Genomic DNA, 13220 nt, shown 5'->3' with positions numbered 1-13220 from the left:
TTTCAAACTGAAATTGGATTTAGCAAAACAGCTATAAAAGGGGGCTTACAGGAAATACACATTTTCAGAAGAAAGGCAAGAGTAAGTAGGGAATTGTGCAGAAATGCAAGCTAGGAAGAAATGGAAGGATGAGGTCAAAAATCAAGATTTGAGATTTTCTATGTAGGTTTAATTGGTCCTGTAGTTCTGAAGAGAATTTTCTGCCTCATTTATTGTTTTCTATCTAATATAGTATAAAACTTTGCCGTTTATTACAAGTGTCACTGTTTCTCTCTTTTCTATGGTTAATAAGCTTTATTCTTTAGGGTCATTGTTGCAAAATCTGAGGAAAAGAAAATATTTTTTCAAAAGAGATTAGAGTAAGAGAGTGGGATGAGCCCACTCACAGGAGATCAGGAGATGTTCTCCTACTAAACCTGCCAGTGCTACAGGCAATCTGTAATAGAAGAAAAGACCAGCAATAATTCATATACTGGAGGCAGCAGGGGATCACTGATCTCCTAGCTAGCAAAAGATATAACTCGAGTTTTACTAGAGTACTGCTTATTTGTACATACTCAGAACTCATCACTGAAATCAGCATGGAGGGCCATCTAAAATCCATGGGAGTGGGGCAACAATTGCCTCAGGTGTATATCTTAAAATGAACTCAATGAAAATACTTTGGCATTAAATTATCTGTGAATGAATTTAAAATTGAGCATCAACATTTTAAAATGACAATTAGTGTTTTGGGAGAAAAAAAGTTTTTAGTAGAAGCAGAGAACAGAATATCTGTTCATAACTACAAATGTGTGTTTGATTATCTAAGTCATAAGGGATAATACATTCCTCTTACTACACTTGACTGTCTGTAGAAATAATTGATTGTAACAACAGAATTTAAGAATTAAATTTTCATAGGAACCCACCAACAGAAAATAATTACTGCCCTTTGTATTAAGTATTTTCTTTTTCTATATATAAATTGTGCAGTGCCTCTGATTTGGAAAGGAGTAACTGTGAAACAAATGGATAGCTGAATTATTTAGGACATGATAGATTAAAAGTACAACTGCAAACATATCAAGGATTGGCATGCTTTATTTTAGCATATCTATTTGGCAAGAAATAGAGCCCAGGCGTTAATTGTACTTTTTGAAATTCTGAACAAATTAGCATCAACACAGTTTTCTTGTACACTTTTATAGCAGGCCCCTTTTATTTTTCTTGTTTTGACAAATTCTGCTGGTTTGAGAGATAATCCCTTTAATGACACATGGAATAAAACTGGAACCAAGCAAACTTGCAACATGAAACACTTCCAAGCACACTTACTGTAGTAATATAGTTTGGCAAGCTTGCTGACCAAGGCTGTCCGCTGATTAATGTGCTGCTGGTCAAGTCCCCCATAGTAATACTGTTTCACTGGATAGAATTTAGTGAAGATTTTGTCCTTCCATACGCCTCTAACATTTATTTAGGCGTTAAGTATACGTATACATTTTTATCTGTATCTACACCTTCCTAACTGAGGCTGGAACGAATACCTTAGGATACGCAAACAACTTTTATTAGAAGTGATATGTATCTTGGAGAAATAACTAATCCAATGTGTATACTTTATTTGTGCAAGTTAAAAGGTTAGTTGACTAAGTTAGATCACAAACAACATTTGTCTCTCTAGATAGCAGTTCTGTTTACACTCTGTGTGTGTACAGTCCCAGTCACGCCAACAGCTAACAACAATGGTGCTGCTAACACTGAACACCAACAGTGGAATTTTCACCAACAAAAATCAGTTTGCATAAATATCAAAGCACTTGATAGACAATGGTATCACTTATAAAGACAAAAAAAAAAAAAAAGAATCACAGACTGAAACTAACATAACTGCCTAAAATCATACACTAATTCAGCGACCTGTGTTTACTGTATAAAGCCATGTCAACACCAGCAGATCAGAAGGAGGACATACTGGATAGAAAAAATAATTCAAAATAAATATTCACATTTTACAGCCACTTGGCTATAATGATAAAATTGTGTTAGTTGCAATGCCAAAAATGTGATATATATTTACATTTCTAAAAATCTCTTACTTCAGCATCAAAGCGAGGATCCTGATAGGCATCACTGATATTCACTGGGAGACCCGTGGAAGCTACGAGTTCAGCAATGCTATTATTTATTAGCCAGTCGGAATAAGACGATGATTTCTCCATGCTGTCTTTGAAACTATCAAAAGGCATAACAAGGGAAGAAAAGAATACAGTCAACGTTGCTTGAAAGTCCAGCACGTCTTACGGGCATGTTCACAGAACAGCAGAACCATTCACAGTTATTAATGGTTACTAAGCATTATCTATGTAACAATAATTTGTTATTTATTGAAATGGCACATCAAAAGTTCTCTCTTTTACACAATTCTTTCTCTTGAAAATAGCATTGGTCTCCAAAGTAAACTAAATATAGCATTTAATAATTAAATGCATTTACATATGAATCAAGAGTGGGATTATGTTCTAAGTTTCTGTGGGATACAGGCCTGCTCATCAAAAGCAACCAGTTTTAAATATTTTATGTAGAGCTACCTGAACATATATAATTTTAAGATTTTAATTTTTCAAATTAGTATAATAATTTGAGGTATTTTTAATTCATACTTCCAATAATTTTCCTGTCAAGGGAAATGCCATTTTTTTTATTTCGGTCTGAAATGCCAGACCTGAGTGGCTGAAGAAGGGATCATGAAATAAGTCTTAAAATCAATAACGTGTGTTGCAGCAGGTGGATCCAAGTAGACATACAATACATTAATGTTTCCTTTTTTTTTTTTCTGGCTGAGCTTCTGCCACAACTATTGAGGGGCTAGAAGGCTGTCAGTAAATGAACATAAGACACGAGAATTATGGGCTCAACTCACCACACTCCACCACAGCTACTCCAGAAAATTCAGTATCTACACAGACCTTAAAGTCCTCACCTTATACCTAATCTAATCAGCAGGTCTCACTGATTTATTGCAGATAGGTTTTTGACATTGGCAAGGGGTAGCTATTCATGTGTGAATAAACAAATGCATATTGTCTTAGTTTTGAGAAGAAAACTGATCAATTTACAACACCTGAGAAACATTACTTAGAAAAAAGTGACTCTGAGCAGCCATGGAGAAGACTACAATAGCTTGAAGCTTCAAAGTAATGCACATGAATGAAAGAAGGATGCACAGTAAAATGCTTGGAAGACTGAATCAAAGTGAAAGGATTGATTTTTTGTTGGCTGCATTGATTTTCTGGAGACTAATTCAACTAAGTCACTCATTTGAAAGAAAACTCAATATTCTTAAAAGACTATAAAGAAAGATAATAATAATGATTTACACAAATAAATCTAAGTGTATCAACTTTCATTTGGGATAAGAATTTTGAGTGACTGTAATAAATGTTATGTGTATACTTTGACAGGAACCTTTACAGAAATGTAATGTTTTTTGAACTAAGTAAAAAAATTCACGTTTATAATTTAAAATTTATTTCAGACATCAATACTTGAGAAGCAAAAAAATCTTTAAGGATAAGAATCTAATTTCAAATGCATAGCTCAGTTCATACCTTAAAAATCTGGAAGATATTATCATCATATTATAAGACACTTTAAATCGGAACTGGATTATGGGTGTCAAGCATTTTAAGCAGCAAATGAATTCAAGTAAAAGAAACAAGATGTAATTCAGGAAGAAATTTTAAAAGCATGTTCTACTATGTTGTCTCCAGTCCTAACAAGTATTTTACAACTACACCCTGGAAGAGAGGCACTCAACTTTCACTAGGAGGAAATATCAATGTTTAATTCTGATGCAAATCGCAGCCAGCTGGCTCTCTCTCCATCCTCAGCAGCTCAGAAGCTACTCTGAAAATCACAGGCAACAATTTTCTCCAAACTGCGGAAAGCTGTGAGTGAGTCCTGCTGGACTGATGCAGGCAGCTGCACACCACTATCCCTGTCTTGCCCACGCACTAGCAGGAGCACCACATGCCAGGCAGGAGAGTAAACCCAGCTCAAGAGCACCGAGCAGTGCTGCAGGCTCCCCTTATGCAGGTGCTTGCCTTGCTATCTTCCCCAAAGCCTCCCTGACAGGGATGGCAGAAAGTACAGTAGGGAAGTGGTACAGCCAAAATCACGGGTACCTTCAATCCTCTCTAAACAGTGACATGAACCCTTCCAGCTCCTAGGACTAGATGAGCAGAAAGATGCCTTAAGAAGCATAAAAATACTGCAGGGAATGGGGTGAACCCTCAAGGCTTCTAAGATTTATGTAATCTTTTTTCAAAGGGAGAGAAAATTTAGGAGACTTGGCAAACCTGTACTTCAAGAACAAAATGATTGGCAAAAAGGAGAACATCAGTGTGCCAATATGGATAATAACCAAACTTGACCATGGTGCGTGCTGAATAATTGCAAACTGAACATATAAATGCAAGTATGGTCTTGCAAGGTATTTCTTTACAACAAACAGCAAAGAAAAAAAGATGAGAGAATATTTAGGGACTAAACAGGTGAACTGCTATTAGCCAGATGTAAGAAGGGCAAAAGAAAAGCCAATTTCTTCTAAAACTGTGTGAGAATGTATGTGAGGACATGAAAAGTTATATTGTCCTTGCAGCTTCTCTCTCTTTGAGATAGAACTTATAACTAGAACTGTTCACAACCTATAATCTCTTTGGATTTCCACTAAAATTTCAAAGAAATAATTATCTTCACTGGTGTGATGATGAAGAAACTCATCTTGCCATTTTTTTCCACATGAAACGTCTCATGACTTTACATCAGTTAGGGCTGCAGAATGTAGAATGAAAAGGGCAAAACTCACTAGAAAAATGCTCAAATGTCAAGGGCTCACGGCATTGTTCTGCATCCTAAATAACCTTTATTTTCCCTCTATAGTGCCAATAACTCAAGCTGTGCCTGTGCTAGATCCAAATGTGACATCATATCCACCAGTCTAACCTTAGTCTTTGTAAAACCAGCTTCACTCTCCACTGGATGAAAAATGAAAATATAAAGATTTATTGCTTTTTCTAAGATGCACAGAAATATACCTTCATAAATCTTATAAAGACTAGCTACCATGTTGCACGTGTTTATTCATGTCTCAGACTAAAGTTAAAATAATCTTGACTACATGCAGAGCAGGCTACTACAAATTGCTTTTTGGTAACGTGTTAATATAACTATGGTAACAAGAAATGAGCCAGCTTGGTTATCTTGACACCACTCTACATTGTTTTGACTAATCTGGCTACAGATCAAGTTTGAGAAAAACAAGAATAACAACCACATCCCTTGATTCATACTCCTGTCCCTGAACAAAAGGAATGTATTTTCACCAATTTAATTGACCTAGGAAAGACCAACTGCTACTCTGAAGCTCTTTGTCAAAAGCAGTAACTTGTGATTCCCAGATGAATCAGCAGATTTATTCATATTTACACCTTCCTATTCTTTATCATTTGTTTTCCTTTTCCATTTGTCTCACTGTTCCCATCTCTCAACTAGTGGATAGGGCATGGAAGAGGTCTAGCTTCTACCTGTCTTTCTGTGTGGCCCTGGACTCTGCTGTCAGCGTGCACACCTTAAAAATAACACTACTCATTTTTGTAATGCTGTGAGATTAATCAATGAAAAGCATTAAGAATTATGACCTGTCGTAATCTGGAGTACAATGTGCACATTCACCTTAATGAAGTGGTGGCTTCTTACCACACTGGAGGTGAAGAAATAAAGCATGAAAGAAGGCAAATTACCCAAAAATATTTTTAAGAGCTTCTTAAAGGACTTAAATATGGGAAAACACAAAGTAATCTTCAAGTTTGCTAAGCTATGGAGAGCAAGTTGGACAGAAGGCTAGGTTTATCATTATGGCAGCCATTTGACATGGAAAATTCTAATTCAGAATCAGTATGAATTGATTTGCATAAAATGTGTATGATAGTCACTGAGTTTGGGCCCTGAAAGATGGGAGAAACCTTCTCACAATAGCTCTGAATCTTCATCCACTTGTTTGGTATGTAGGACATTTTATGTGAACTGTTACCAGTTGTATTATCTTGTAGGAATTAATATAGTAACCCCACATGGACAAAAAGATCTTTGTAGTACTACTTACAATCAGCCCTTTATCCACATTTAAATACAGCTCCTACTAAGCAAAACATATACTTATATTTTGACTGGGCTCCCAAACAAGATTTAGTCACAGGAACACAATTTCTAGGAAATACATGTTCTCTGACATTTTTAGGCTTTCCAACTTAATGACAAGAACAGAAATAAAATTTTACTGAAAACCTTTCAACACAATTGTAAGGAGGCATTTTATAAGAGATCACAATCAATCTAAAATAATTTTGTAATTTTTCTTCAGTATTTATTATGCCATACATTTGTGTGTTCTCCACGAGTTCAACAATAAAGAGTCATCAGTTATTTCCTGGTTTCTTCTCTGAGACACTGATACAATGTTAGTGCATATATATACACACACATATATAAAAAAATATAGGCACATATATTTATTCAAGCAAGTCTCCATTTGAAGCAAGCAGGAATCTTGTCTGAGTAAAAACTGTAGGCTCACACTCTTCAATCAAAACTACTCAAAGTTCCATAAGAAAATAAAACTATGATCAAGCAAATTTAAAACTATGTGAAAAATAAAGTAATCCATTACCATAGAAGCCAGGAGCACTAACCTGTTGTCAGTATCAGCACTGCATTTTGGAGATAACAACTCAAAGGATTTTGTAAATTTCACCACCTGTCACAAAAAAGTAACTTAAAATTGTTATTAAGATGAATAAATATGTAAGAAGAGAGTAATGTAAGGTTCCTATATTTAAACCATATTTTCATCCAACGGTCTTAGAAAAATAATTCAATCTGTATTCCCCCAATGGAGAATTCATGTTCAAAATACACACTGTGCACAGTTCACCAACAAACAATATCAAATCAAATGATAACTTTAGATTCCTTCAGGAAACTATTTTCTGCCACAGTATATGCTTCCCCTCAAAGGGCTTTGGAAGAGCTTTGCCCAAACTTCACTTTTTTAATACAGGAAAATAAACAGAAAGACCCATTTGCACTACTAATTGCAATCGATTTTCCTTGAACATATGTGCCAACAGCACGTTAAGTGAAACATTTTAAGAGTGGCTAATGTGACACAGAACACAGGTAATGTTTGTGGATGCTAGTATGAGTCCCCATCCTCCACTTCAGTTCTGTATTGTAAAAGCTTTTCACGCGATGTACAAATGACAATGTTTTAGATATGGCTTAACACTGAGTTACTCTATGGAGATCTGTTTTGATATATAGGTTAATCCTCCAAAATAGGAGGAAATCAGGAAAATAACTGTTTTGCCACTTGTAAAAATGACCAAGTGGGTGGCAAGATGCTATTCTCCTACTCCAAATTAACCTAAGATTTATGACTGTTTAGAAAAAGTTTAAGCTTAACTGAATACCTTGGCTGTCCACATTTCAGAATTTGGTCTAGAAGAATGAGAACTCATTGCCTGTGGTTTGGAAGAAAAACCCTCTGTGCTCAAAGGTAGAAATAGTACCAAGAGCAGAAAAATGAAGTGAACAATGCCACCCACAGCCTGCTACTAACACAATGTACTACTGTTCTGTGAAAAATAAAAATCACATTATACTTGCAAACATAGTGACATTTCATAAGAATGTAGTAGAACTGTATCTTGTAATTATAAAATCAGTGTGGGGGGTCTAGAAAGAGAAAATGAACTAGAAACATTAAAATTCTATAACAGAGAATATATAAACGAAATACAAACCTTGATCTTGCTTTTATGAAAGCTAGTGTAATTTAGGGCATACTCCACTGAAAGTACTTAATTTCTATTAGTTTAAATGAAATGAGAATCACAGCTTTCCTCCAGGAAAGAAAATAATGGGTTTTTTTCTGCCATACACACAAACTTATGATTCCATCTCTGATAAGCATTTAGAGTTGTCACAGCCCAGCAACAAGTAATCAATTACAGAGTCAGTGAATCCAAAGATACTTGGATAGAAAAAACAATGATATTACAAGCAACATTTTTATCCTTCAACTACTTCTCAAATCAGTAGGAAGGAGGATAGTTTGTGCTGAATAGCCTGAAAACACTGAAGGGAGCTACCAATATAAAAGCAGTCACTTCTTTTACTACTAATAACAATAGTTATAAAAATGTTAAACATTTTTAAAAAGGTTCTCATACCCTATGAACGGTAGTACTACAAAGTATCAGTGAAAGCCCCTGTCAAAACTGTGCATGAAATCCAACTCTTGACAAATGCTTTCATATAGCTTATGTCCATCTCTTCAACTTAACAGAGCTCTACAATGAAATAATTATTCTGTGTTCAAGTGGACAGAGCAATTGCAAAAACCAAACATACTTCACTAAAGCTGACAGTCACATTTTCTCTTCACCTGCTAATGCAAAAGCTTCTTCCTATCACAAGAACAAGTACGTGACTATCTAGACATTTGTATGCAGATGTGTCTTTTCCAATGGATTTTCTGTTACCTCAGGGAAAAATTACTAGGTCAAAATAGCAAGAGGACTTATCTTTTCACAGCATTTTCATAATTTAGGAACCGAGACTGGTTCTCATTATTTATTTTGTGAAGTATTAAAGAAACTTGTTAAAATGTGCAAACGTAGCTACTCCCAAACATACCCCTGCCAATGGCTAGAGTGCATGGAAAACTTTCAGGAATGAACACATCCCATGGAGTAGTGGCCACCAAAAGTAGCTGAGAAAGCTCCATGTGTTGCAGGTTCAGCTCTGTCTTGCTGTTCTTCCACATTCAAATACTGGATTTCACAAAAAAACCCCAAACATTCATGAGGCAAGTTCAGAAGCTGACTACTGTGAAGACACTGATTAGATTGCTGTAAAGCCCACTGAGTAGCTGAATACACAGGCAGGATGGTCAGTTAACAAAGTCTTGATGAGTTTATTTTTATCTGTTATTTCTGAGGGACCAGTAGTCTGATTAAAAATGCAACATGTTACATAGTAGAATAGAAACTACATAAGTATTTCAGTTTGCTACAGTTAAACAACAATAACATGCAAAAGTATGAACACTGTAGAAATATCAACAAAGATGTCTGATAATTCTTTATTGGAATGTATGCAGAAAAGGTTAGTTCTAAAAATGAGAATGAAAGATTTGGTTGATGATGCAACTGTTTCTAGTTCTGAAACTGCTTGCAAGCACCACCCATTTGATAAGTTATTAGTCTGAAAATGTTAGCAAGGTCATAAATTCCAGGTAAATGTAAATGAAGCTACAGACAGGATTTTTCTTTCCTTCCATTGGCTATACCATGAAAGAAAGGAACTGAGCAAATAAATATTTGATAACAACTCAGGTCATTTTTTTTTTAAGCAAACTACAGGAGCACCTTGCCTCTCAGTTAAGCTGTACTAGCTGCTCTGTAGTAAGCACTAATTCCATCACACAGACAATTGGGAATCACAGCGTATCACAGCTGGACCACACCACTGATAGTTAGATCCATCATCAACTTACAGACATCCCATTAAATGCCTTCAAATGAGCAGAAGGAATCATAAATGTACCTTTCAGTTTCCATTTGAAAAAGTGACTATACTGATTTTGGCTGGGATAGAGTTAGTTTTCTTCATAGTAGCTTGTATGGTGACATGTTTTAGATTTGTGATGAAAACAGGGTTGATAACACAGGAATGTTTACATTATTGCTGAACAGTGCTTATACAATGTCAAGGCCTTCTCTGTTTCTCACTCTGCCACCCCAGTGAATAGATTGGGGGGCACACAATAGATAGGGAGGGGACACAGCTGGGACAGCTGACCCCAACTGACCAAAGGGATTTCCCATACCATGACATCATGCTCAGCATAAAAGCTGCGGGAAGGAGGAGGAAGGGGGGCACTTTCAGATTTATGGCGTTTGTCTTCCCAAGTAACCATTACATATGATGAAGCCCTGCTTTCCTGGAAATGATAGAACACCTGCCTGCCGATTGGAAGTAGCGTATGAATTCCTTATTTTGCTTTGCTTGTGCACACAGCTTTTGCTACTGAAACTGTCTTTATCTCAACCTATGAGTTTTCACACTTTTACCCTTCCAATTCCCTTTCCCACCCTACTGGGGTGGGGAAAGGAGTGAGTGGCTGCGTGGGGCTTAGCTGCCTACTGGGGTTAAACCACAACAGTGGTGTTGATAAAGATTCAACCTGTACCTAACATACATTTAAGAATGATGTGCTGGAAGAATACTTGCTGTTCAGTACTTACATACGATATGAAACAACTTCACCACAATAAAAGCAGCTGCTCCACCACTCAAATTATTAGCCTTTCTACAGAATGTGCAGCCATACTTACCGGTGACTCGATATCTTCCAGAAGTAATACTGAGCACCGTTCACACTTCAGCAGAGTCTGGGCCCGATGCATAATTTTCTTGACAATTTTCTCCAAGTCAGTCTGTTCCTCAAAGAGGTCATTCACTACTTCCAGTAAAGCCTGCATACAAGGACAGAAAACTCCTGTATTGGTTGTAGAATTAATAAATACAAGGAGGGATAATCTCTGGGCTTGATTTTAATATGAGTGATCTGTTGAAATCTTAATTCAAATAAAGTTCTTAATGATTATGGCAACAGAATTGGGGTGGGGGTATCTGAAGAAAGAAAGAAGTATTTCTTAGCTCACACCTGGGCACAATCCAACTCCTAACAAACAATGGGAATCTTTCAAACTATTTCACTGTGGTCCAAAAATGAAACAATGGCTGTAATGCACATCTCCAAGTACACAGTATGGATTGAGTTACTTGATTTGCTATATTGAATTTGCTGGTGCATTTAAACTCTATTTTATTCATTTATTACCCATTTTGCATGTTCAAAGCTGGAAAGAAAAAAAAAAAACCCCACATCAACACTTCCATATTCCAACAGCACTCTGATCCAGTCTTTACCACTAACAACATGTCTGTAAAATACAATGTTTTAAAATGAAGGGCTTCCCCTCTCATTTCATCAACTTTAAAAATAGGCCACGTTCTTTCTTACCATGGGCCCAAAGAAGTGTGCTTCTTCCTTTATTCTATTCTGGTTTAGGGCACCAACACTAAAGAACATCCATATAAGTAAGCATATAAACGTTAGTGGTCATAGCTCTCCTAACGCAGTGGTCCATCAGCAAAATGTTGGCCCCAGTCACTGGAAGTTGCCACCCATTGGTGTGCAGTTTGATAGGGAAGGCAAAGTATGGGCTTGTCCATCACATGTTACTTGCCAACTATTTTCAGCCATGGACTGGGCAAAGCTGAAGACCCCCAAAAGGTTGGAAATACAATTAAGTACAGACCACCACGTAGCTGTTAAATGGCAACGATGTTTGTTATGCCTCACATAACTGAAGCAGCCACAAAACCCAAAGAATCTGTATCTCTAATCCAATTTCCTGATGTGTCCAACCACCAGAATTTACCATTTTCTAACGAAGAATGAGAATGTCCCTAATACTTTTCTAATGAAGAATGAGACTGTCGCTAATACTTTTCTGCTGAATACCTCCCTCAGAAGATTAAACGCCGACTCCTCAGAAGTCTGTCATTGTCCTCTGCAGGCTGGGAATCTGCAGAAAATTTTACGTCTCTATGCAGTCAAACAATTATTTTGTTTGAGCATCAAACAAATAAAAAGATCTTTGGCAGAAAATCTTTTTTTCCCCAAGTCTCCTCCACATCTCCACACCAAAATATAGTGCTCTGTAGTCAGACCTGGACAAAAGGCAAGCTCAGATGCTTCATGACCCTTAGATATATACACCATTAGAAAGGGCTATTGTAAGTAGTGGAAAGCATTAGTTTCCATACATGGAAAGCACCAAAATCCTGAATATACAAATGTCAGTAATCTATACACAGACCCACCCCACTGTAGTTTCCCCTGCTTTGTGAAGCAAGAGTAGGTTCAGCACTAGCAGTGGTATTTCTACTGAAGCTTTGGAGCTGTGATCCATGATAACAAAAGTATCATTTCCTGTCATTGCAGGAAAGGTTATTTAAAAAAAAAAGCCAACAATTATCAAAAAACCTCAAAATTACCATTTTATTTTTTAAAATAATAAAGACCTCTTTGAGAAGTAAATGACGTGAGCTCAGCATTATTTTCACTTCTTTGGAGCCTCCTGTCCCAACTCATGCATGGCATCAGCAATCATGAGTAATGTATCTATGCAGACATATGCTGTCAAAACAATTCACATACAGGGGTTTTTTTCTTGCTTACTTTTAGAAAGATATATCCACATTATTTGCACATGAATTGAATATTACAAATTCAGGATGGCAAAGGTTTGATATTACTGGAATTTTATGAGAGTTTAAATCTCTGCCAAAGTAACACTCTCTCCTGCACCGTCTGTGTCACAAATGCAATTGTTTCAGCACTATAAAACATGGAACTGACATCAGAAAACAACAGCCACCACCACCATGAGCGTATTTCCCTCCCACATTCTGTGCTTGTTGCCTCAGTTAAGATAGTGATCTGGTGAAAATGCATTTTTTGAAATAAAACAGTTAAAACTGTCTGCTTAGCAAACACATATGCATAGCTGGAATCTGAAGGAACAAAAGACGACGGTTTGATATTGGTCCAATATACATTTTTTACTTACCCTGCTTCTGTCATATTCCTTCCTTGAAGCTGCAAATAGCTGGGCATTGGATATGGCAATCCCACAGAATGGAAGATACATCTGCATCACCTAGTATCAAAAGAAACTCCCAGTCATTAAAAACAACTGCAATTAGATACTCATATTACTAGCAAAGAGACCTAAACTTAGGTGACATGTCCCAGGAAGGTCTCTGCTTGCTCACTCTTCAGCAGAACACTAAACACAAAACAAAATCATCATGGGCAAGGCACATAAAATGGGTGGAACAGAAATCAAATGGGTAGGAAAGAACAAATGCATTTGAGTTCACAGGTCCCAGCAGTGAGGGTCCTCCATAACCTGTCCGGAAAACTGCAGATTCTCAAGTCTATAAAATGTCTGCTGAAGACTACATTAAATTACTGTAGACACCACAGCTTCCCTAGAAAAAGCATTCTTTATTTTTCTGGACTGCTTTTTTGTTCT

General features: G+C 36.6%; 1 protein-coding gene across 1 annotated transcript in view; it reads right to left on the bottom strand.

The window, feature by feature from the left end:
- Window positions 1–12842, bottom strand: part of PDE11A (phosphodiesterase 11A) — an 81355-nt gene extending 68513 nt beyond the window's left edge. Inside the window, exons 1-4 of the mRNA XM_009333210.1 lie at window positions 12753–12842; window positions 10446–10586; window positions 6735–6799; window positions 2082–2217 (exon numbers count right to left, since the gene is read on the bottom strand). Coding sequence (XP_009331485.1) covers window positions 2082–2217; window positions 6735–6799; window positions 10446–10586; window positions 12753–12839 — 429 coding nt within the window. The 5' untranslated portion in view covers window positions 12840–12842. The remainder of the gene's footprint in view (window positions 1–2081; window positions 2218–6734; window positions 6800–10445; window positions 10587–12752) is intronic.
- Window positions 12843–13220: the final 378 nt, after the last annotated feature.

Source organism: Pygoscelis adeliae, unplaced genomic scaffold (assembly GCF_000699105.1).
Source record: "Pygoscelis adeliae isolate BGI_AS28 unplaced genomic scaffold, ASM69910v1 Scaffold160, whole genome shotgun sequence".
Classification (NCBI taxonomy): Eukaryota; Metazoa; Chordata; class Aves; order Sphenisciformes; family Spheniscidae; genus Pygoscelis; species Pygoscelis adeliae.
Note: the sequence above shows the minus strand (reverse complement) of the source record. Positions and strands in the feature narration are given on the sequence as shown.